Source organism: Rattus norvegicus, chromosome 13, assembly GCF_036323735.1.
Source record: "Rattus norvegicus strain BN/NHsdMcwi chromosome 13, GRCr8, whole genome shotgun sequence".
Classification (NCBI taxonomy): domain Eukaryota; kingdom Metazoa; phylum Chordata; class Mammalia; order Rodentia; family Muridae; genus Rattus; species Rattus norvegicus.
The window spans coordinates 97423487-97445120 of NC_086031.1; the positions used below are offsets into that span (position 1 = coordinate 97423487).

At 44.8% G+C, this 21634-nt stretch overlaps 1 protein-coding gene and 2 long non-coding RNA genes across 3 annotated transcripts; 1 reads left to right on the plus strand and 2 right to left on the minus strand.

Annotated features, from left to right (window-relative positions):
• The first annotated feature begins 4449 nt into the window (after positions 1–4449).
• On the plus strand, positions 4450–6208 carry LOC108352652 (uncharacterized). The gene is made up of 3 exons (XR_001840996.3): positions 4450–4569; positions 4948–5091; positions 5884–6208. It is a non-coding gene; the product is annotated as an uncharacterized LOC108352652 (long non-coding RNA).
• A 2951-nt stretch (positions 6209–9159) lies between these two features.
• Positions 9160–11247, minus strand: LOC108352653 (uncharacterized). Its single transcript, XR_001840997.2, has 2 exons — positions 10621–11247; positions 9160–9923 (listed from the first exon to the last, which is right to left on the minus strand). It is a non-coding gene; the product is annotated as an uncharacterized LOC108352653 (long non-coding RNA).
• A 455-nt stretch (positions 11248–11702) lies between these two features.
• Positions 11703–17775, minus strand: Fam177b (family with sequence similarity 177 member B). The gene is made up of 2 exons (XM_063272664.1): positions 17337–17775; positions 11703–15115 (listed from the first exon to the last, which is right to left on the minus strand). The coding sequence occupies exons 1-2, from the start codon at positions 17452–17454 to the stop codon at positions 14904–14906; spliced, it is 330 nt and encodes a 109-aa protein (XP_063128734.1). The 5' UTR covers positions 17455–17775; the 3' UTR covers positions 11703–14903.
• Positions 17776–21634: the final 3859 nt, after the last annotated feature.

A 21634-nucleotide genomic window follows, 5' to 3' on the forward strand; every position in this document is an offset into this window, starting at 1 on the left:
CTCCAAACATAAAGTTATTTTCATTGCCGCTCCATAACTGCAATGTTTCTACTGTTACCAATTGTGATGTAAATGTCTGTTATGCAGGATATCCAACATTTGACCTCCTAAGGGGAGGCGACCCCTAGTCCTGTTCTCAGGGAGCGTGTTTCTAGACAGCTCCATGGCTGTGCTACCTCGGTGGTGTCTCTGCCATTCTGTGCCCCAGAGGAATTATGTCTCCTCTGCAAGGCCTGAGCACGGAGGAGCCGGAGAACGCTTCTTGTAAGTGCTGTCGGCACAGACAGCAAGTGACTGACACGCCTGCCTGCTATTCTCACATTCTTCCATTTTCTCCTTTCTTCCTTTAACCTCGTGTGGCGGTAATGAATTTTCATATTAAACATCACCCAAGGGACCATCAAGGTGGATAAAGATGCTCATCATGAAGCCTGACAACTTGAGTTTAGTCTCTGGAAACTATAAGGTAGAACGAGAGAATCAACTCCCGTAGCTCCTGTAACGAGAGAATGTAACTCCTCTGACCTTCTATGCATCACACACACGCACACGCACGCACGCGCGCGCGCACACACACACACACACACCAAGGGTTACAGAGTAAATCTAGATATGAAAGAGTTGCCAGCTCACGCAGTAAGGTCACCTTTCTAAATGCCACTACTTCCAAGTGGCCACACCTCTGTAAATATAGGAAAAAGTAGTTGCTGACATTGAAAAGTTGACTCACAGAAGGATACTCAAGGCCACGGGGAACTGTCCAAACGTCTGCTTGGTCTTTAGGTGTGGCCCCACCCACTTTACGACTCTAGCACCAACCTCGCCTTCCTTTGAATTGAGTGCGTCTGTGCACCTGTCTTAGGCACGGGTCTGCTGCCACAGCTGCTGCAGATGTGAAGAGGTCAGAATGACCGTTCAGAGACTTGGGCAGAAGGAAAGGTGTAGATATATGTCACTGTGTTTGTGTTTGAAGGAGGTAGAAGGGAGACTGGAGAGGTGAGGAGAGGGCACGGGAAGAAGGGAATGGAGGTATGAAGAGGGGACTGAGTGAGTGGAAAGCTTACCCTCCCTGGGGAGTCAGGCTAGGCACCCACGAGCGCTGCCTTCCACAGGGAATTGCAGATGCTGATCCAGAACACGGTCATGCTCAACCTCCTGAGAGATGTCCATGTTAGATGGTGGCACAACAGGGAGAGGTTGTCGTGCCTTTTCCTCCATCACTCTGCAAACCATTCTCCACACGTTGAGGTGGTAACTGCTTATCAAGGACCTCTCCAAAAGATGCTGAAGAAAACTGTTGGGATGGATGCTCACTATGTTGGATCCATTTGCTGGGGAGAGAATTTCATTTCTGTATGAAAGGGGAGCGTGGTTCATAGAAGCTGCTCCTGGGGAGAATCCTCTAGGGCGGTGGTTCTCACTATCCTGACGCTGTGACCCTTTAACACAGTTCCTCGTGGGGTGGTGACCCCCAACCATAAAATTATTTCATCGCTACTTCATAACTGTAATTTCCTGTTGTTATGAATCATAACGTAAATATCGGCTATGCAGGATATCTGACATGTGACCCTTGTAGGGTCGCGACCCATGGGTCGAGAACCGCTGCTCTAGACATCAGGGTTCCCTCTCCTTCTGTGTCCATAACATGTGGATTTTCAAAAACCCACAAGGGGTCTTTCATTGCTCCTGTAACCATGAACCACTGTCTTACGGGATCTCATATAGTGGGTATCTTACAACCTCAGAAAAATGTACCCGACCCAGAAAGAACAGCAAGCAGGAGCTACACCCCGCGACTCAGAGACATCAAGTTGCTTTCCCACCCCAAATTTTATTCAGCGATAACACCGAGAAGGAAGAGCAGCTCAGGGAAGACACCCGTGCCCCCCAGCTGTATCGTCATTAATACTTTACTGTCCCTGATCTATCTTAGCTCAAGCCATTTATTCTTCCCTCTGTCCATCATACTGTTCTGATGCATTTCAAACACATTCCAGACCTCACGGCATTTCCCCTTAAGTATTTCAACATGTGGGTCATTCATTAAGGCTCATATTTCATTTTTATTCTACTTGCAGTAAACCTACTATTCTAAAAATTCACAAACCTCACTTTTATTGTACGTGTACATGGTGTGTGTGGAGGTCAGAGGACAGACTTGGATGCTACTCCTCTGGGGAAGTCGCCTTGTTTTCTCCTTTTTGAGACAGGATCTCTCACTTGGACATGGAGTTCAGTGATTAAGAGGCTGTGAACTCCAGGAATCTGTCTGTTTCTGCTACCCCAGAGCACGCCACAATTCCAAGCCTTAAAAAAAAAAAAAATCAAAACAAAAAACCAAAACAAAAGAAAACCACAAAACCCACATGGATTCTGAGGATATAACTCATATCCATGTCATTGCAAATACCACAGAGACTATGCTCTCCCTAGCCCCCTAGATGCACGCATTTTAATCGTGCATTGTGTAACCCAGTATATAAAACCATGTGATCAAAACTGCTACCAAGATATAAAACATTGCCACACCCTTGAAAGTTCCCTTGTGCTCTGGGCCCAGTCAATCCTGCCTCTTCTAGTCTCCTATTTCTCAGGGTCAGGCACTGTTCTGATTTCCCCAGCATGGCAGTTGGGGCTGTTCTGGAGCAGCAGGCTAACAGAATCCCACAGTGGAATACAACATGCGACCTTGTGTCCAAAGCTTCTCTCAGTCAGGCTGTGTTTGAAGTTTGTGCTTCTTATTACATGAAGTTGGGTTTGTGTTGGTTTGGGATTTTTTTTTTCTGTTTTGTTGTATCACTGGCTTATATTCCATTTTGTACATACATGGGGTTGTCTTCTCAGTTCTCTATTGTAGCACTGTATTTTTTTTTAATTTATTTAATACTTAATAATAATTCTTTGGTTTCCGGGCAAACATCCCCCTCCCCCCCCTTCCTGATGGGTGTTCCCCTCCCAACCCTCCCCCCATTGCCGCCCTCCCCCCAACAGTGATAAGTCATAAATTCAAGATGTATTTCTACATTCTGCTAAGATGTGTCTCATACAAAGCAAACACACATACACACACACACATACACACACACACACACACACACACACACACACGAGTTACTTGCCTCTTGGATTTAGAGTGTTAGAATACTGATGGTGAGTGATGTATGAACAACTCCAGAGACAGTTAAAAGAATGGTGGTGACATAAGAAGTCCGAATATCTATTTGTGAGTGTTAGTGTGTGCGCATGCGCACATGTGTGGAGGTCAGAGGACACTTGCAGGACTTGGTCCTCTCCTATGTGTGGGTCCAGGGAATTCAACCCCTCTGGTTGTCAGTCTTGGCAGCAAGTGCATTTGTCTACTGAGCCATCTCCCCAGGCCCAGAGTCCTCTCAATGCTTACAATTTGAGTTCGTTTGTTTTTAGAGGAAACCCCTTCCCCTGTATGCCCTATTTCATGATTCCATACTCGACCTAGCTGCATTTTATTATAGTTGATTCTTAAATATTTGCCCCTCCAATGAACTAGAAGCTCCTTCATAGCAGACACTCTCTTGTGGGTACCCTGATACATGACTAGTAAACATTTCAAGAATGATCAAGGGGCTGGGGATTTAGCTCAGTGGTAGAGCGCTTACCTAGGAAGCGCAAGGCCCTGGGTTCGGTCCCCAGCTCCGAAAAAAAGAACCAAAAAAAAAAAAAAAAAAAAAAAAAAAAAAAAAAAGAATGATCAAGGGGGCTGGCAAAATGGCTTAGCAGGTAAGGGTACTGGCCACCAAGTCTGAGGATCTAAGTTTGATACCCAGGATGCACACAGTGGAAGAAAACTGGCTCTTGTAGACCTGTCTTTTGACAACATCAGTGCCACAGCAAGTGCTCCCCCCAATAAAAATAGAAATGCTTTTTAAAAATAATGAATATATAAATTAAAAACCTACATGGAATGATTCACTTACCCAAGCTGCTGTCTCTGTGTTCCCTACATGGTTTAGGAAGCCTTTTCCTATGTCTGTGTCGTATCTGTGTCTATGGGCCTTTTCTTTTATTTAAAGATTTATTTATTTTATTTATATGAGTACACTGCAGCTGTCTTCAGACACACCAGAAGAGGGCATCAGATCCCATTACAGAGGGTTGTGGGCCACCGTGTGGCTGCTGGGAATTGAACTCAGCACCTCTGGAAGAACAGTCAGTGCTTTCAACCGCTGAGCCACCTCACCAGCCCCTTTGAACTCTTTCAAATCCTTTCTCAGTTGTGTGCCCTTTGACTGCTAGCCACACTCTCAGAACTGATGCCTGGGGTAGGAATGCACATTAGGCTCCTTCAATAGATTGGTAGGGCTGAGGACTGAGAAGCAGAAGCTGATGGCCCAGGAATCAAAGCTCATACTTGGAATGCCCGGAACCTGAATGCCCGGAACCTGAATGCCCGGAACCTGAATCCTGAAACCTGAATCCTGAAAGGTGCTAAGATCTTGGAGTCCCACTTCCTGGTTCGTCCAACAGACCAAAGGCTGGAGAGTACCTTCAGACCCTCTGGGATGGCAGGAACCAACACGTCCCCTGACAGTAGGTAGCTCTCAACGATATCAAGCAGAAGGAAACAAGGAACGAGAGGGAGGGAAGCAAGGGGGTGTAGCTTCGAGCTGTAAAATGGTTTCGCTAAAACTGCCATCAGAACCAGCTATTTGGCATCTGTAGCATCACCGATCATGTAAGGAATGGCATCTACTCCCCTCTTCCTAACAGCAACTTAATTATGAAAGCAGTCTTTTTGCCTCGCTGCAGCCCACTGCTATGGGGTACCTGAGATGCCAGTGCCCCAGCTGTCTCTATTGAGAGGCCCAGTTTGCAGGGAAAAAAAAAAAGACAAAATACTTTGCTGCCTTGATTCTGTTGGGAATTTAATTTAATTAGCATCTGATTTACACAATGCACCTCTGACAGCTGTGTTTGCAGAGTCTCTGTGGAAGCGAGAAATTACCATCCATTGAAATCATCATCCCGGCTTATTTATCATCCTGCCACGTCTTCCCAGCCTTGAGCGCTGGGGACTTCTGTGTATTTCTGGCATGCTTCGAGAAGGTTCAGGTAAATAATACTAAAGTGAGTGCACCGGGGTTTGCAGGGGTGCTTAGTGTAGGCTTGTTCTGCAGCCTTAATCATTTGGGGCTGGAAGGGAGGCCCGATCAAAGGACGGGATGCCTTTTCATGTTGGGTTTTAAGAAAGATGAAAGATGTCAAATGAAAAATGCTTAACACCTGGGCGGGAGTTGCTGGCCACTCTGAGGAGGGCGGCTCAGGGTGGATGGGGGAGACTGAAGGTAGAGACACACTGGGACTTCTTCAGGAGCTACAGCTTGACTGAGACAACTAAGAGGTTAGGGGTGGGGGCTGGGGGTTGAGTGTTTAGGTTAGTGACTACCTGGCTCATAAGAAATCCTTGTTAAATATTTGACTGGCTGGCCGAGTGAATGAAGAGTGAGTGAGTGAGTGAGTGAGTGAGTGAGTGAGTGAGTGAGTGAGTGAGGTTCTGAGACATAGCCCTTGCTTCACAGGTCTTTTACTAAAAGGATTTACAAGTTACAATGTATCTTGTAGCTGGGAAGTCTCTCTCAGGGACTCAGAGACATTCTGGAGAACGTAATCATTTGTAGAATAAGACTGCCACCTCCAACACTCCATGGGAAGGCAGGATCCTAGCTTGGATCATCCCTGGCTGACCCATGGGGTTGACATAAGTTCCTGTCCGGCCACCAGCCATTTGTACTTTTGCTTCTCAGACTCTGTTAAGTTCTCTACTTTCTGCTCCCTCTAAGGTACCCCGATCAAGTTCCTTCTCCTTCTTCTGTGCATGTTAAAGTAAGTCTTCCCTTTTCAAAGTGTTTTACACAGCTCATTTTGGGAGGCGCCTCCAAGTCTGATCTTAAGATGACCCTGAGCTGGATCCAGTAAGTCTCAGAACAATGGAGTCCTATGTTCAGAACTGGGAGCCAAGAGAAAAGTGCTGGCCAATACTACAGCATGGGAAGGACTAGAATAGTAAAAGCCTTGAAGAACACCATCAAAACCCAAGACATTGCTGGACTCATTGACTCTCAAAAGCCCTTGAAACACCATTCACTAGCCAATCATGTAGGCAGAGTGAACCCACCTCCTGTTTCCTAGTCAGCTCATTTTCAATAAAGCTCTTTCTTTCGTCACAGTATTGGCTTCTTTGCACATTGGTGCATTTGTATCCTTGCTCTGGAACCATCTAGACATGACTGAAGGATCTTCAGAGTGGTTAAACCCACTCAGTTGACTATACCTTGGTTGAATAAACCTATCATCTAAGAATGATTAGCGTGGCTTAATAGATCATTATCACACCGGGCAAAGCATATGAGATAAGAGACATACACGTGAAGCTCAGAGAAGAGAGAGCATGTGTCTAAATTTGGGTACAAGGGGAGGGTTCAAAGAAATGACAGGAGATCTGAGTCTAGAATGAGAAGAATATTTCACCGCAGGTGATCGTCTTAATGGGAAGAGATAAGAGGTAGAAATCCCAAGGGGAGAAAAGTATGCAGAGATGAAAAATCACGATATAAGACCGTTTTCAGGGGGGCTGGAGAGATGGCTCAGCGTTTAAGAGCACTGACTGCTCTTCCAGAGGTCCTGAGTTCAATTCCCAGCAACCACATGGTGGCTCACAACCATCTGTAATGGGGATGGCTCAGTGGGTAAAGCTCTTGCCATGAGGACCTCAGTTTGGATCCCAGTGGCACAGCATGGGTACATGTGTAATCCGGGATAGAGATGAAAGGATCCAGAATACTGGAGGGCTAGCCAGCCTGGTGTGTGCAGTAATGATCAATAAGAGACACTGTTTCAATAAAGTGCACCAGTATCCAAAATTATCCTCTGACACACACATGAAATGTGACATGGGTGCATGGCACACATATGCACAAAGATTTATTATATATGATTGTGTGTGTATATATATGTATATATGTATGTATACACACATACACATATACTCGTATATGTCCATTGAAATGCGTTTTAGGCTATTGGAAAGAATAAAGTGTCACACTTTAGTTTGATGGACAGTGAAGAGCCAAGTTGTAGCTTGCACAGCAGCAAGTGTGGTGACACATCAGAAAGAGAAACACCCACCAGAGAGGCTAGGAAAAGTAAAAGCAAAATGTTTCCTAGTTCACATGTCATTTGTATACCTGGAAAGTGCCCATTTCCTAGAAATCGTTCTTTTTCATACAAGGAGGATGTTAGGATGGACGTGCAGTTTATACACCTGACAGCCTAGGACTCCTCAAAGCAGACTCCTCAGGCTGCTGCTTCTCGGGATGTACACAGTCCCTCTCGTCACAGATCCTTCTGGAAAGGACAGTGAACTTTATCTGCCTTTTACAGCTCACCAGTGCACATTAATCCGTGAAGGATAAGCAGTTTTCATTTTGTTTAACCTAACTCCTCCAAAAGATTAAGTTTCAGAGATTCTCCTTTTCATATTAAATGCACTAATACCCAGAAGAAGATATCAAAGGTAAAGTAACAAACACTAGATCAGATATCTGACGTCAGGGGAATTAAATGAATTTTCCAAAGGCATGTGCATTCTGAGTAGCAGAGTGAGCGCTAGGATTACCATGAGTGACTCCTTAGCCCATGCCCGGGGTCTATAAAGGTGGCCTATGGGTCGTCACCAGCTAGAGTGCTGACTCTGGTTTTCTGTTTTTCTCTGTTTCTTCTCATCTACAGTATGCAAGAAGTTCCTTCAAGTCCCCAAGTTTGGTGAGGAATTTAAGTTTCTCTTTTCCTAGCGCCTCCCACTGGCCCACCAAAGGGTCAAGAGTAGTTGCTACCAATACAGGGACAAGTTGACAGGGACAAGTTGACAGGGACAAGTTGACAGGGACAAGTTGACAGGGACAAGTTGACAGGGACAAGTTGACAGGGACAAGTTGACAGGGAACCTTTCCATCTTGGCCTGACCCACGTTCCTAATCCACCCACACTGTGAACAGAGCTCCCTTTCAAAATCTTTCTGCCATAGATAGCCCTCTGTGAAAATTCCAACTCTATACTGCCCTCCTCCTTCTTGTAGAGTCTGATCCCAGCAGCCAAGCATCCACACCATGAATGATGGGATTCCCTGAACTCAGGTATGAAGATCTACCTTCAGACTGGTGGAAATGGCTCTCCACACATCCACCTTTCCTTAGTCACCTATTTCCTACACAGATCTAAGAGCCATGGATAGACATGAGTAAACGTTGAGAGGTATTCTGGTTTTTTTTCTGCTACTGTGATAAAATATCCTGACCGAAAGCAACTTATGGGGGAAAGGGGCTTTTTCAGTTTATAATGTTGGGTTACAATCCATTATTGTAGGGATGTCAAGGCAAAGCAGGAACTTCAAATAACTAGGCATATCACACCCACATTCAAGAACAAAAAGAAATGAATAACACACACACACACACACACACACACACACACATACATGCAGGATTGCTTGTAATTCATTTGGTTTTCTTCATTGTTATATGGTTCAGGACCCCCGGCCTAAGGAATGGTGCTGCCCACAGTGAGCTGGATCTTCCCATATTAATTAAGTTAGTAAAAACAATCTCCTGCAGGCCAACCCAAGTACCCAATCTGTCACTGAAACTCTTCTTTCTGGTGAGTCTAGGTTGTACCAATTTGAAAATTAAAGTTAGCATCCTAGGAGGTGTTGAACATATTCTGTTTCTCACAGAAGTCATAGTGTGGCTAGAAGGTGGAGATGTGAAAAGAAAGACTACAAGGTGGACACATGAAACAAACAAGTTGGCCAAAGAAGACTGAAAACCCTTCTTCACTAGGGCAAACAGAACACGCTCAAGCAAAGCCCATGGTATACATATTCAAGAGAAAGTAGGTACCTTGCAAATCACGTATGAGAGCCTTGAGAGTGTTGGTGCAGGGCTTTCTTTCCCAGCTCATCAGCCCACACTCATCTTAAAGTATCTCCTTTTCTTAATTTATTATCTCAATGTCTACCATCTGTCCCTGATGTGATTCTTTCTCCTGGGTCACAAGAACCTGGAAATTTCAGCCACTACCCCCTGGAGTCTGACATACCCAGTAACACTCAAAAATAATTGAAAATTACATAGAAGAGAATTTTAATATACACTCTTGCTGGTCAGTGTTCTGCTTTAGATATTGTCCTGGACACCGACAAGAACAGGGTAACACTGACAATCACTCATGTTGCCCTTGGGAGCCATCTTGCTTTGTCTCTGAAACTAAGGCATTTCCAACAAGACAACTTAAGACAAACCTTTACCTTAAGATACATTTTTGGCCCCAAATACACTCCATTCTAAATAGAGTTTTGTCTGTACTACTTTACCGTGACTTATGTAGCTGGTCAGCAACCCTGAAGAAAACGTAAAGGTTCCAGAGAAAGAGAGAAAAAACCACTTCCGTCTAAGGCACTCACTGGGAACACTTCACAGTTCTTTTCCCAGAAAATCATACTGCCAACTCGAAGTAAGTGAGATCGCTAGGACCAGGCCATTCCGCTGGAAGAGCGTGTTCACACTGCATTGCGGTTAGCATCCTGCCCTCCTTAGCCCTTCTCAGGACAAGCCATACAAGCCAAGCAACTGGAATTGAGATGGCAGACTCTTGAATATTCACCAGGCATTTCCTTTGTGCGCCAAGGCGTTCTCCCCTTCTGCATTCCAAGCATTCGCTTGTAGTCTCTGGTGAGAACTCCCGGGCCTGCCTTTCATCTTCTCATTGTTCCAAGGTAAGGTGGACAGGGGAGTTTGACATTCATACTGTGTTCTAGCCGCTTGCAGTCGATCTGGGAGCAGAGTGAACACAGACCTTTTCTTCATAAATATTAGAGTCTTCGACGTCACCTGGTAAGCCAAAGGGAGTCAAGATAAAGGGTTCTCCGTAATACTGGAAGAGTGTGGGCACGTTTAAATCTAAGTCGTGTGAAGCAACATGAACAGAGCACAGAGCTGTTCTGCATGTGGCATCGTGGGAATGCGGGCCAACAGGCTGGCGTAGTACCTCACTGCATTCAGTAGTGGTAACTTCCTAATGCCTGTTGAATGCCAGCTATATCCATCAGAGCTCTCCAGGGAAACAGACTCCAAGGGATTTATTTGGAGGCACTGGCTCATGTACACATGGGCCTGGCACGTCTAAAGTTTAGACAGCAGGTTACTGGGCTGGAATCGCAGATAATGTGTCATACTGTTGTTTTTGGGTTTTCTGTATGTGTATGTAACATATTTTGATCATATCTAATCCCCGTTACCTTTTCTTACCCACCTTTTATACCTCCCTCTGGACCCCTTCTTCCAAAAAAGGAAAAAAAATGCCCTCCTGTTTTCATTATGACCCACACCGAGTTTAATTAGGGTCTACCCCTGAAGACAAGCCACTCCCCCTCACCACAGCAGCCATTGATTTCTAAGAGTTCCTTGGATAGTGGTGGACTCTTAGGTGCCCATCCCCCATCCATGCTAACACATTAACAGTCTTGGTCGTGTGCAGGCCTTGTGCTGGCGACCCGGGTTGCTGTGACTTCGTGAGTGTACTACCTACCTCTATCCTGTCTTGAAGACAACACTTCCCAGCCTGCTTCCACATTCTCCAGTCTTTCAGCTCTCCATGGCTTTCTCTGAACCTTGAAAACAGGGGATGCTCTGGCTGTCCCGGTGAGGGCTGAGTGTGCCCCCTAGAAACTCATTCTCAGCATTTTGACCAGCTATGAGTTTCCTCATTTAATTCACGCCCACTGCAAAACCGCAGCTCTCCTGCTCAGAGCAGAACCAGTCTGTAACCATAAACATAAACATCAGAGGGCTGTGTGGCAACAGCTCACTTCCATGCTGCAGGGCCGGGACACACTTCTTCCCTTCCTCAAAACTTTAGTTTTGCTCTTCAAAAGCTTCCACTAACTGTCTGAGGGCTACCCAGAATATTGAACATGACTGCCTTTCCCTAAGAGTCAACCGACTGTAGATGTTAGCCATTATCTACAGAACATCTCTACAACCTGGATTAGTGCCCCAAAAGTCTGGGTCCTGGAGCCTGTCGAGATGATCAATGGAATTAGGGCATGGGTGGCCCAGCATTTCAGAAGCAGAGGCAGAAAGATCTTGAGTTGGAAGTCAGCCTAAGCTACTTGGTGTGGCCATTTCAAGAAGAAAGATGCACCAACCATCTCAGCAGCTGGAAAGGAAACCAGATACTTTAGTCAGTCGCTCCAAATTTGCATTAGTAGCTCCATATACAATTTCAGGAACCAATTTGCTTACAATTTGAAGAAGAACCAATATCAATATATTCTTAGGAGCCAAACTGCCTGTGTGAAGATGCCATCTTATTTGGACAGTAAGACTAAGTTTCCTTCATTATAACTGAAGACTATCATGAATATTTATTATAAGGCTGTATTACAGAATACTTAGCCAATTCTGAATAAAATTTTGTCTCTATTACTAGCCTATGGGCAGCCTTGAAGAAAACAGATACAAAATCCAGAGAGAAATAACATCTACTTCCTTTCAAGTAGTTTTTCCTAATCAAAATACTGGCCGTCTGAATAATGGAGACCATTGGGACCACCCTCTTCCCCTCACGTTCTCAAGGCAAACAATGAGATGTTTCCCTAGAGAGCTCCATGCTTTCCCACCTCTTGCTTGAAAAGCTGCCTACTCTGTTTGCCTGCTGTTGACAAAGCTCTATAAGGTACCTGGGTATGAAAATGGTTAAAGGTATGCGTGGTTTTGCTCTGCTGCTGGCAGAAGAAGTAATTATATCTTACAGTTGGAAGTGGTGCATTTTGGCAAGGGATAGAGAATTTTTTTTATGGGGATAATTGAAGGGCATCGTCACCAAGCAGCCTGCAAAGATGAAAGGACTCAGCTCTTCTTGGCAGGACTGCTCGTTCGGGGAAAGGCACTTGAATGATTTATGTTGGTGATAAAGGACGGATGTCTATGTGCCTCTGTCAAGGAGCTTCTCTGATCACCTTGGCTTTTCTCAGTCATTGCTCTAAAGGTGAAGGTTTGGATAGCTCAATCATTGGCAAATTAATTTGCCTGTCACACACAATAAAATATATTGGTAAATAATCAAAAATACCAACAATCAGAAAGTCATTTGAGGGGTTGGGGATTTAGCTCAGTGGTAGAGCGCTTGCCTAGCAACCGCAAGGCCCTGGGTTCGGTCCTCAGCTCCAAAAAAAAAAAAAAAAAAAAAAGAAGAAAAAAAAAAAGAAAGTCATTTGAATTTAGATTAATTCAGAAGATTAATTCGAGAAATGTACTTCTCACAATTCTGGAAGCTGGAAATCTCTAGGTGTCAGCGTGGTCAGTATATGGGACAATCCACATGGTAGACATTTAACTGGCTGATTCTGGCTTCTTATAGAGACACAAATCTCCTTAAGGGGGACCCACTGTAGCAACCTAATCAAATCCCAGGGCCCCATCCCTAAAACAGTCACACTGGGATTGAGGTTTTGACGTTGAGTCCACGTGGAAGCTGGATTTGTGGGAGGGAGGGCATGTCAGTCCCACAGTTCAACTGACCTGCAAACACTCACTGACCACAAGGGAAAGCATTCTCCCCTCTTCCCATAGAAAAGAATGATAGAGTGTGGGAGTAATGTTTGCTAAGTAGAGCTCACTTCTCCATACATTGCACTCTGGCTTATGTCTTAGTTACTTTCCTACTGCTGTGATAAAAGGCCATGATCAAGGTAATTTACAAAATAAAGCGTTTAACTGGCTTACAGTTTCAAAGGGTTTGAGGCATAGCAGCAGCAACAGCTGAAAGGGCATATTCTGAGACACAGCCATGAAGGGGGGAGGGGAAGGGGAGAGGGAGAGGGAGCACACATATACTAGGAAAGGAGTGGGCATTTTAAACTTCAGAACCTGCCCCCCATGACACACCTCCTCCAGCAAGGCCATACCTTCTAGATTTTCCCAGTTCTACCAACTAAGGACCAAGCATTCAAACATAGGAGTCTATAGGGACTATTCTCACTCAAAGCACCACAGCCTAGTTCCATAGGACCATCAACAGGTATTTATTTGATAAGTATTTAATAGTTTTATTAGAAAAGTAAAAAAAAATCACTAGAGCTTATTCTGAAAGAAAAGAACAACTAAGTCAAGTATAGTTTTCTGCTTTGATCTGACACCTGAGGCATAGGTAACTAATGCTTAGCTGTGAGTGTAGCCCCTGCTGCTATACCATAAAACCCTCAGATTTACTTCCCTTGAAACGGAACTAACAGAGCATGTCAGATAAAGAACTAAGGCTGCCTGGTGAGGACAAACTATTCAAACCCATGAAAAGGGGATTCCCATTCAGCTTCGCCAGTGAAATGAAACCAATGGGATAGAATGGTAAATAGGTAGGTGGTTTTGTATGTATGTGTATGTGTATGGTATGTGTGTATGTATGTGTGTATGTATGTATGTATGCATATAGGTAGGTAGGTGGGTGGGTGGGTAGGTAGATGTTATTATGGGGAATTGAATAGATATTACTATGAAGAAAGGACTTACCTGATCACAGAAGCCAAGAAATCCCACAGTCTGCCACCCGCATCCTGAGAATTCAGGAAAGCTTGTGGTAGAACAAATCAAACTGAGTCCAAAAGCCTAAGAATGGTGTGGGATGGGCGAAGCAGTGACCCAAGTCACGACTCACACGTCTTCCAGCTCTCAATTGCTGGTTTCTAATGGACCTCTCAAAGACTTTACTAAAGATCTTTAAAGACTTATGTAGCAATGAGGCTGCCAATGATAAAGCAAGCCCCAGCCAATTCAAATGACTCTATGGAAATACATACATTTAAGGGGAAATTATAGATTAAATTTAGAGTTCTGCTTTTTACTGGACCCTAAGACCAAGGGGGAAAAATGTAAGCCCAACCCTCTGAACCCGAAGTTCCATAAGACATTGCTGTTGTGCAAAGCCAGTGCTGACAGAACTTGTATCGATGGGAGGATGTCAGGATTGGCACTTGCAACTAACATTTTATATCGTGAGAGTATCTATAAATCACTTTCCTTGTTACATATAACTCTTGAATTCTTGAGAATTCACGCATGAGCTTAGTTAGAACCAGATCAAACTCAGAAATACTGCCTATTGTACCGTTGCCATGGTAACCAATAACCAAGGCTTGGGATGCAGAGGTAGCTTCTGTCGTACACCACCAGGCCTCAGACACCAGGCCTTCCCTGGAAGACACGACCCCATACTCTTGGCCGTCAAGTCCCAGGGGACACCTTTCATTAGGAACCTCAGCATGCGGGGCCTTTGAGCCACCCCCTTCACTTTCCGTGTCATGGTCCTGGTTGGAGAGAAAAGAAGGAAAGTTTTCACAGAACAGCCAAGTACCTCTGAACCTCCTCTTGTAGAGACACTCGCGTAAAAAGATTCGCCTTTGAAGCAATGCCAAGCTTCATGCTCAACTTTTTCACTGCTTGGCTTAGGAAATGCTTATTTCGTGGGAAGGAGGCAAACACTGAAGAGTGTGGTGGGACAAGAGGCTTCGGAAGCCACTCTGATCAGGGAAGCTCAGAGCAATCGCATGACTTGACTACCAGGTGGATTGTGGGAATTGTGCGACCACAGGCCTGGCTAGAGGAAGGGAGTTGCTGGAGGATCAACCAGCTTCCTGTTCCTTTTCTACTTCCTGCTTTGCTTGGCTGTAAACAAACAGCCCCACACTCCCACTGCTAAGGCACCATGGGCCACCAAGCCTTCTTGCTGCCGTGGGTCCATCAACCTGTGAATCTAAATAAACCCTTCCTTCCTTAAGTTGCCTCTGCCAGTGTCCACTCATAGCAAGCAGAAATCTAACTGGCAAAGTACCCTTCTGGTCTCAGAGCCCTAGGTGGCCCCGGCAGGACTCCATCTACCTTGGTTTGTGTTCTGGGATGCTCATTTAGCCCACACTGGTGTTTGGGTTCCGTAAGACCAAAGAAGGCAGCAAATCTTCCACCGAAAGTGGAGCCCACAAGCTGGAAGGCAGAATAAGTACTTGAGGCGACAGAATCAATGGCTGAAGCTGGCCATCAGCCAAGGTGCCAAGAGTCTAAACTTGTTTGCGAATAGCCTATCATACCACATTGAGCCTCTGGAACACAGGTGTGTGCTGCTGTGCCCAGGAAATGCTTATCCTCCTAAGCCAAAGCCCCCTATGAAAACCATTGCAAACTGTTCCTCCATGGTCTCATCCCACAGACTTCTTTTTATCTCTTACTTGACCTAGATAGAGCTCAGGCAGGAACCTAAATATGGTGACTCCTTTCTTCTAAATCACAACAACCTTTTCTAACTAAAGCGAAGAACTTATGGGAAGATATTTTTTCTTTTTAATGTCAGTCTATTACGATCAGGGTTGGATTATTTGGATCCCCAGGGGAATTTCCACATTACTGTCCCTCCATCCATTACGGAAGCCTCAGTCCAACTGACTGAATCACCCCACGCTTGGTTTTAGTGTAATGTGAAGACGCCCCGATCACTGTTACAGTTCACAAGCTTGCCTCAGCTAATCAGACTTTCGTGGTTCTCTTAGAATCCCCTCTTTATGTCAGTTTCCCTTAGTCTCTCTGTCCCTAGTCTCCAAGTTGTTCCTGTCCTGACCACCGTGAGCAAAAATTCCAATGCTAGGCACATTTACTAGTCTTATTCACTGAAAATCAAATCCCGTGAAAATATCACCATTTGTCTTTATGCTGCAGAGTCCAGCTCAGCACAGGGCATGCGGTCGGCAGCCAGTAACGCATTTTTAATGGATGAGTAAAGGTAAGTTTCTAAGAGCCACACTGTATATTTTCTCAGAATGCTAATGGACAAAAGCTTTTTTTTCCTCCCTATCACATTCACAGGCAGGCGCATTAGCAGGAAATGAGTCATTAGACATTTGCCAATAGGGTTCAGATGAAAAGAAGCAAAAGTAAAAACAAAGGGAGAGTCTGTGCAGGGAGGTAACCAGATAGGCCATTTGTTATGTCCCTAGTATGCCGATAAAGTTCACGGCATATTAAAAACCCTGAACACGTGTCCAGATGAAGAATAAACTCAGGAAGGACTGACTGTTAGCTTCCACTTCTTGGATCTGTTGCCCAGGACAGAGGAATATGACTGGCTTTGCACAGCTCAGAGAGTGATAACTAGAGCGATGGGAGGAAATTTCCATGAAGAAAAATTGGGCCAAAAAAAAAAAAACAAAAAAAACAAAAAAAAAACATGTGCATCTCTTATTTTCATACGGTTCAGTCTTGAATAATACAGACCTGTCAACATGCCATAATTCCTGTTCACAGTCACCGTAATAGGAACAGCCCAGGGACTGAGGGCAGGGTGGCTCAGGGAAACGCACATACAGAGTAGACCTGAAGAGAGCGTAGAGTCTGATTGTCTGGGTGTCATGACAATGACCGGTAAGTAAGTCTTTATGCTCAAATAATGATGGAGTGATATGGTCAGATGGAAGGACCATTCGAAGAATAGGCTTTCCACAATGGTGGAAGGCAGTGATGTTGACGTTACATGGGAAAGCCAATCCCATCCTGCTCGTGATACATGGGAGAGAGAAGAGCAGAAGACAGAAACAAGGACCTGCCTGGGGGGGGGGGGTTCCACATCTGTAGTGCAGTTACACACGGACTCAGAAGTGACCAGGTTGTCATTTCGGAATCCTAGGGAGTGGATGAGACCGATGGAAGTCTCATCTACCTTGGGGAATCAATTAATAAATAGTTATGACAGGAAGAAAACAAACCTTAGCAGTACTTACTAGAAACTGAATTGCATGCAACGCCTCCTGCCCCAAACCGGAAGTTTAGACTGAAAAAAATAGAGAGAAATCAATTTCAGATAATTAACAACAAGTGGGCAAAGGCGTGCGGCACTAAGCCTGACAACCTGAGGCCCCACAGGGTGGAAGGAGAGGACTGGCTACCACAAGTTGTCTGCTGGCCTCCACACGCACATGTGTGCTCTCACCCCCAACAAGTAAATAGCCGTGGCAAACATTTTGAAAACTAATTAACATCAGGTGACTGGAGGTTCCTTAGAGATTTCAAAATGTATTATAATGTTTAATGTTCTTTCCTATCAGTGAGAAAAGTCACCGACAGCTGTCTGCTGCCGGTGTGTGATCTAGAAAGTAATCATGGAGACCAAAAGCATACTATAAAGCCATATCTTCTGTATAATTTCCCTGGATCGATCTCTCACTTACTCCCCTCCTCCCACTGGTACTGATAAGCTGAGCTGACAGGGCCATGTGTCTGCTGCTCTGTCCTCGTCTTCCTCTGTGCCGCATTCTCCTGTGACATCTCCATCAGCAAAGTAGATAATCCTTTTGGGAGTGGTGTTGTCATAAGATCTACTCATTTCTGATTCTAACTGCTGGAAACAGTCTTCCCTACACAAGGGATCACCTGGTTAGTTGAAAACAGGATGTCCGAGGACGAGTTGCCCAGAGCAGTGTTTTCATAGAGCTGAGAGGTTTCTGGTTGTTTTCAGTCAGGGTAAAGACAATCTTGATTCTTCCCATCTGAGACGAATGTTGAGTCTGCATCGGAATCAAAGAAATTCAATTAGCAAAAACAGGATATTGGATGTTTGGACAAAAAGTTTCAGCATGGTTGCCTGATAATTTAACCACGGCAAACCCTACAACCACTGGTGAGAGGGAGCCATTGGCCCTCAAAATTTCTCAATCATTCCAGTTTGTATTGAGGGCTGATACAAGGGAGCATTTACAAGCACAGACTCTGCGCAGCCAAGAGAAAAGATTTGTGAAGCCTGTTTCAGTAAAGAACTAATGTTTAGAATGTAGAGTTACTATGACTGAGTAGGCAAAAGATAATTCTCACATGGCCAAAAGATTTTAGCAAACTACCAAGGATGAGTTTCAGATAGCAAACACATGAGGCAAGGCTTGTGTCACTAATCATTCGATATCTGCCTATGAAAGTCTAATAAGAGATCATAATATGCCCATTAGAGTGGCTAAGGTTTACTATTACTAACAACACTAGGTACTGTGTGTGAGACAGCTAGATGTAAGCATAATGCTATTGTGTACTGTGTAAACATTATCCTTGTCGTATACAAATGTGATTTTCCTACCTCCATGTCACATTGCAGGATGACATCGTGGTGCTTAGTCTGAGGAGCTCCTGTTCCAAGTTTGTATAAACATTGCTCTCAATCTATTCTCTGACCTGCCGATAAATGTAGGATGTCATACAGGTGAGGGTGCATACAGGATAGAATGAAGCCTGTCATTGACAAGAAGGAAGGATGGGTGGGAGAAAAGTTTAAGGGAAGAAGAGGAGACTGGAACAGAAAGGACAGGAGACTGGAGGGATGAGAGAGCTGCCGCCAAGAGAGAACATGGAGGCAGATGTTAAGATCCCATGCTGTACCTTTACAGGTTGTTATGAATGTTCTTGAGGGATGGATGTGTGCAGGGCTTTGTATGTTTAGGTGGGCAGTTATATCTTATCAATTGGATCAGAGGTGATTGTGTTGTGTGCTCTTTCTTGTGGCGATTTGACTTTGGGAGAGTGCGTGGCGGCAGAGACACTGGGCCGCCATGGAGTTGGGATGTGTTTCTACCAAGATATCTACCAGATATCTACCAGATATCTTGGGGCACTGTGGTGCCAGACCTATCAGGGGCGGGGGGGGGGGGGGAGGAAAACAATTTGTATAATTTTACAACAACAAATAAAAGTTGATCAACCAATGACTGGGCAGAAGAAAGAATATGGCTGCGTTTCTGACAGCTAGGAGAGAGAGAGAGAGAGAGAGAGAGAGAGAGAGAGAGAGAGAGAGAGAGAAAGAAATGAAGGAGGAAGAGGAGGAGGAGGAAGAAGAAGAGAGGATTCAGCCATGAGGAGGGTCTAGAAGAGACAACATGGGAAAGCACCTGAAGCCCAGAAAGCCAGACCAATACTAAAGTGCAAGCATGAAGTAGAAACTGGGGCAAACACGTGAAGGAACATTTCATTAAAGTGGACATAGGTGTGAAAGACTAAGACAGACTTGTGAAGGAACGTTTTGCTGAAGCAGACACAGGAGGAGGATGTTCTGCTAAACAAGCACTCGAATGGACACATGATGAAAGATTCTTTGCTAATGACACACATTGGTCTGCCTTACATTGCATAGTTGAGCTGCACTTGTCGGGATGCCATAGAGAGAAATGTACCAAAACACCTTCTGGTGGTGTGCTGCGGTTTCTTGCTGCTTCTGTGGACTTGGGCTGAGTGGGTGATGTGGATGATCGGGGGCACGTGGAGGACACGTGGATGGAGTGACAAAGGGAGAGCCTGGCTTGCTGGTGCAGTTAGCTGTGCAACACTGTGGGTCTCAAGTCTTTGCTGATCTATGCTGATCTTCGCTTCCCTGAGGGGGCACAGCAGAGAGCGTCTGGTGTACCTGTTGGTCCCCACTGCTGACTCAAGCTGAGGCTGAGGCCTGGCTGTCTCTGTTTGGTCATATCAAGGCTGTGGCTGTCAGGCTATCCTGACTCTACTGAACTGGGCTGCTGGTGTATCGGTGAAGTGTTTGCCCAGTGGACAGAGCTGGAGTGGGGGTAGGGTATACTATGGTATGGAGTGTGGAAGTCAGAGGACAACTTTAAGGACTTAGTGCGATGTAGGGCGCCCTCTAGTGGTGAACAGCGGTACTGCACATGTGCGGTTTTGCACCTGGTGTCAGTTGGCTGTTAATATGCTAATGAGTGGGCGGTACCATGCTAGTGAGGTGATTCATTCTCCACCAATCCCTGGAGGACAAGTAGTGGGGTGATAGTGGGGTGATAGTGGGGTGACCCGTGCCCCACCAATCCCTGAGAGATTATTAGCATACTGTTGTGTATATAAGGCGAGCGACTTTGCCTCTCTGGGTCCCCTGTCCCTGTTCAAGAGAGCTGTACAGTAAAGGCTTGTTCGCAGAAGAATCCTGTTGCCGCGCGTCGTTCTTACTGGCGAGACGTTGGGCGTGCGACAGTGCTCTTTCTCCTTCCATATTGCAGTCCCCGGGGGTTGAGCTCAGGTAGTCAGGTTTGGCCACGAGCACACTGAGCCATCTTGCTGCCTCTAATTTTATTATATTTTAACAATATCTCAACAAAACTGGAAAGCTTTGGTGCCCGGTTACCTATATTTAAAGCCTTATTACTTTAATGTACCCATGTCATGGTATGCTTGTCTATTAAATAATAATTCGGAATGATATAGTACCAAGCTTATATAGTTATTATAAATACAGAAAAGGTAGAATAATTCTTAGGAAATAGTGTTTAATAAAAGCTAGCTATTATTAAATATCCATCATTAACATAGTGTAGTGTATATGACAGGCACCAATGCTGTAAGCACACTTATTTTAAATAGTGTTTAATATATTTTAAGATTATATCAGCAAATATAGGAAACTTAGCTGATTTGGAATATTCTTCTTTTTGTTCCAAACACACAGAAATCCTGGATAAAATTTAGAGACAGGAACATTAAATCCTAGTTGCACTAAGAAAGGGTGAGGAAGAGGAGGAGAAGGAAGTGGAGGAAAAAAAGGAAGGCAGACAGAGAGACAGGTAGGCAGGCAAGTGGGAGGGTGGACAGACGGACAGGCAGGCAGGCATGCCAGGAGGCCAGGGCTTAAGTATCAAAAGGTAGCTGAAGGCTGGAACGGTAACAGCAGCACTGAGAGGAGCCTCAAAGTCATGGAAGCCGAGAGGAGCTAGAATGAAGCTAACCATAGAAAACTAGGATAACAAAAGATGTCTGCATCTATAACTTCGGAACCAAGGGAGCTCTCCCATGGCCTGCAAAGTAGCAGAGTAAGTTACTGTATCCTGGTAACACTCTCCTGGAAAACAAAGAAACAAAGCAAAAACAAAAAAACCTGGAACCTGGGCCAGTATCACACACTGATACACAGCCAATTTCAGAGTCATTATGTGCATGATGTCCTATGACGAAACCAAGGAACTGAAAACCATTATAACCCTCAGAACTCGGCCAGATGCAAACACAAAGTTGGAGTTCTACTTCAGCAAGACAGGGTATCCTGAATCTTTGCTAAAAACAGCCTCTGGTGAGGATGCACTTGTACAAACTTAGAAACAATGTGAAGAAACAGCCCGTCTTGAGGAAAGTACAAGAGCAGATGAGAAAGCACCAAGGTCTTTGTTAGCCAGCTTTCTGCTACTGTAACAAACTATTTGGGATAGTCAACTTAAAAAGAGAAAAGGTTTAGTTTAATCGAGGGTTTCAAAGGGAGAAGAAGTTGCTTGCTTCATGGTGTTCTGGAAGCAAAAAGAGGGAATAGGCAAGGTTAATGTATGCTCGAAGTGGCCTAACTTCCTTCCACTGGGTTCTATTTCGTAAAGGTTCTACTGCCTCTGGACAGCACCCTTGGTTAGAGACCACATTTTCAGCAAATGGGCCTTTGGGTGACATTCAAGATCTATGAGCAGACCTGATCCAAGAATTAAGAAAAACAAATGTTGTGATGGATATTCTTGGTTGTCAACTTGACTGCCTCTGGAACTAAA

Bases quoted from the DNA above. Each gene is read 5' to 3' on its own strand.
- Fam177b (XM_063272664.1), bottom strand. From the start codon at position 17,454: ATGAGTAGATCTTATGACAACACCACTCCCAAAAGGATTATCTACTTT. The intron at 15,116-17,336 runs GTCAGCTCAGCT...GCTGATGGCCAG, and splicing joins AGCAGCAGACACATGGCCCT to CTTCAGCCATTGATTCTGTC.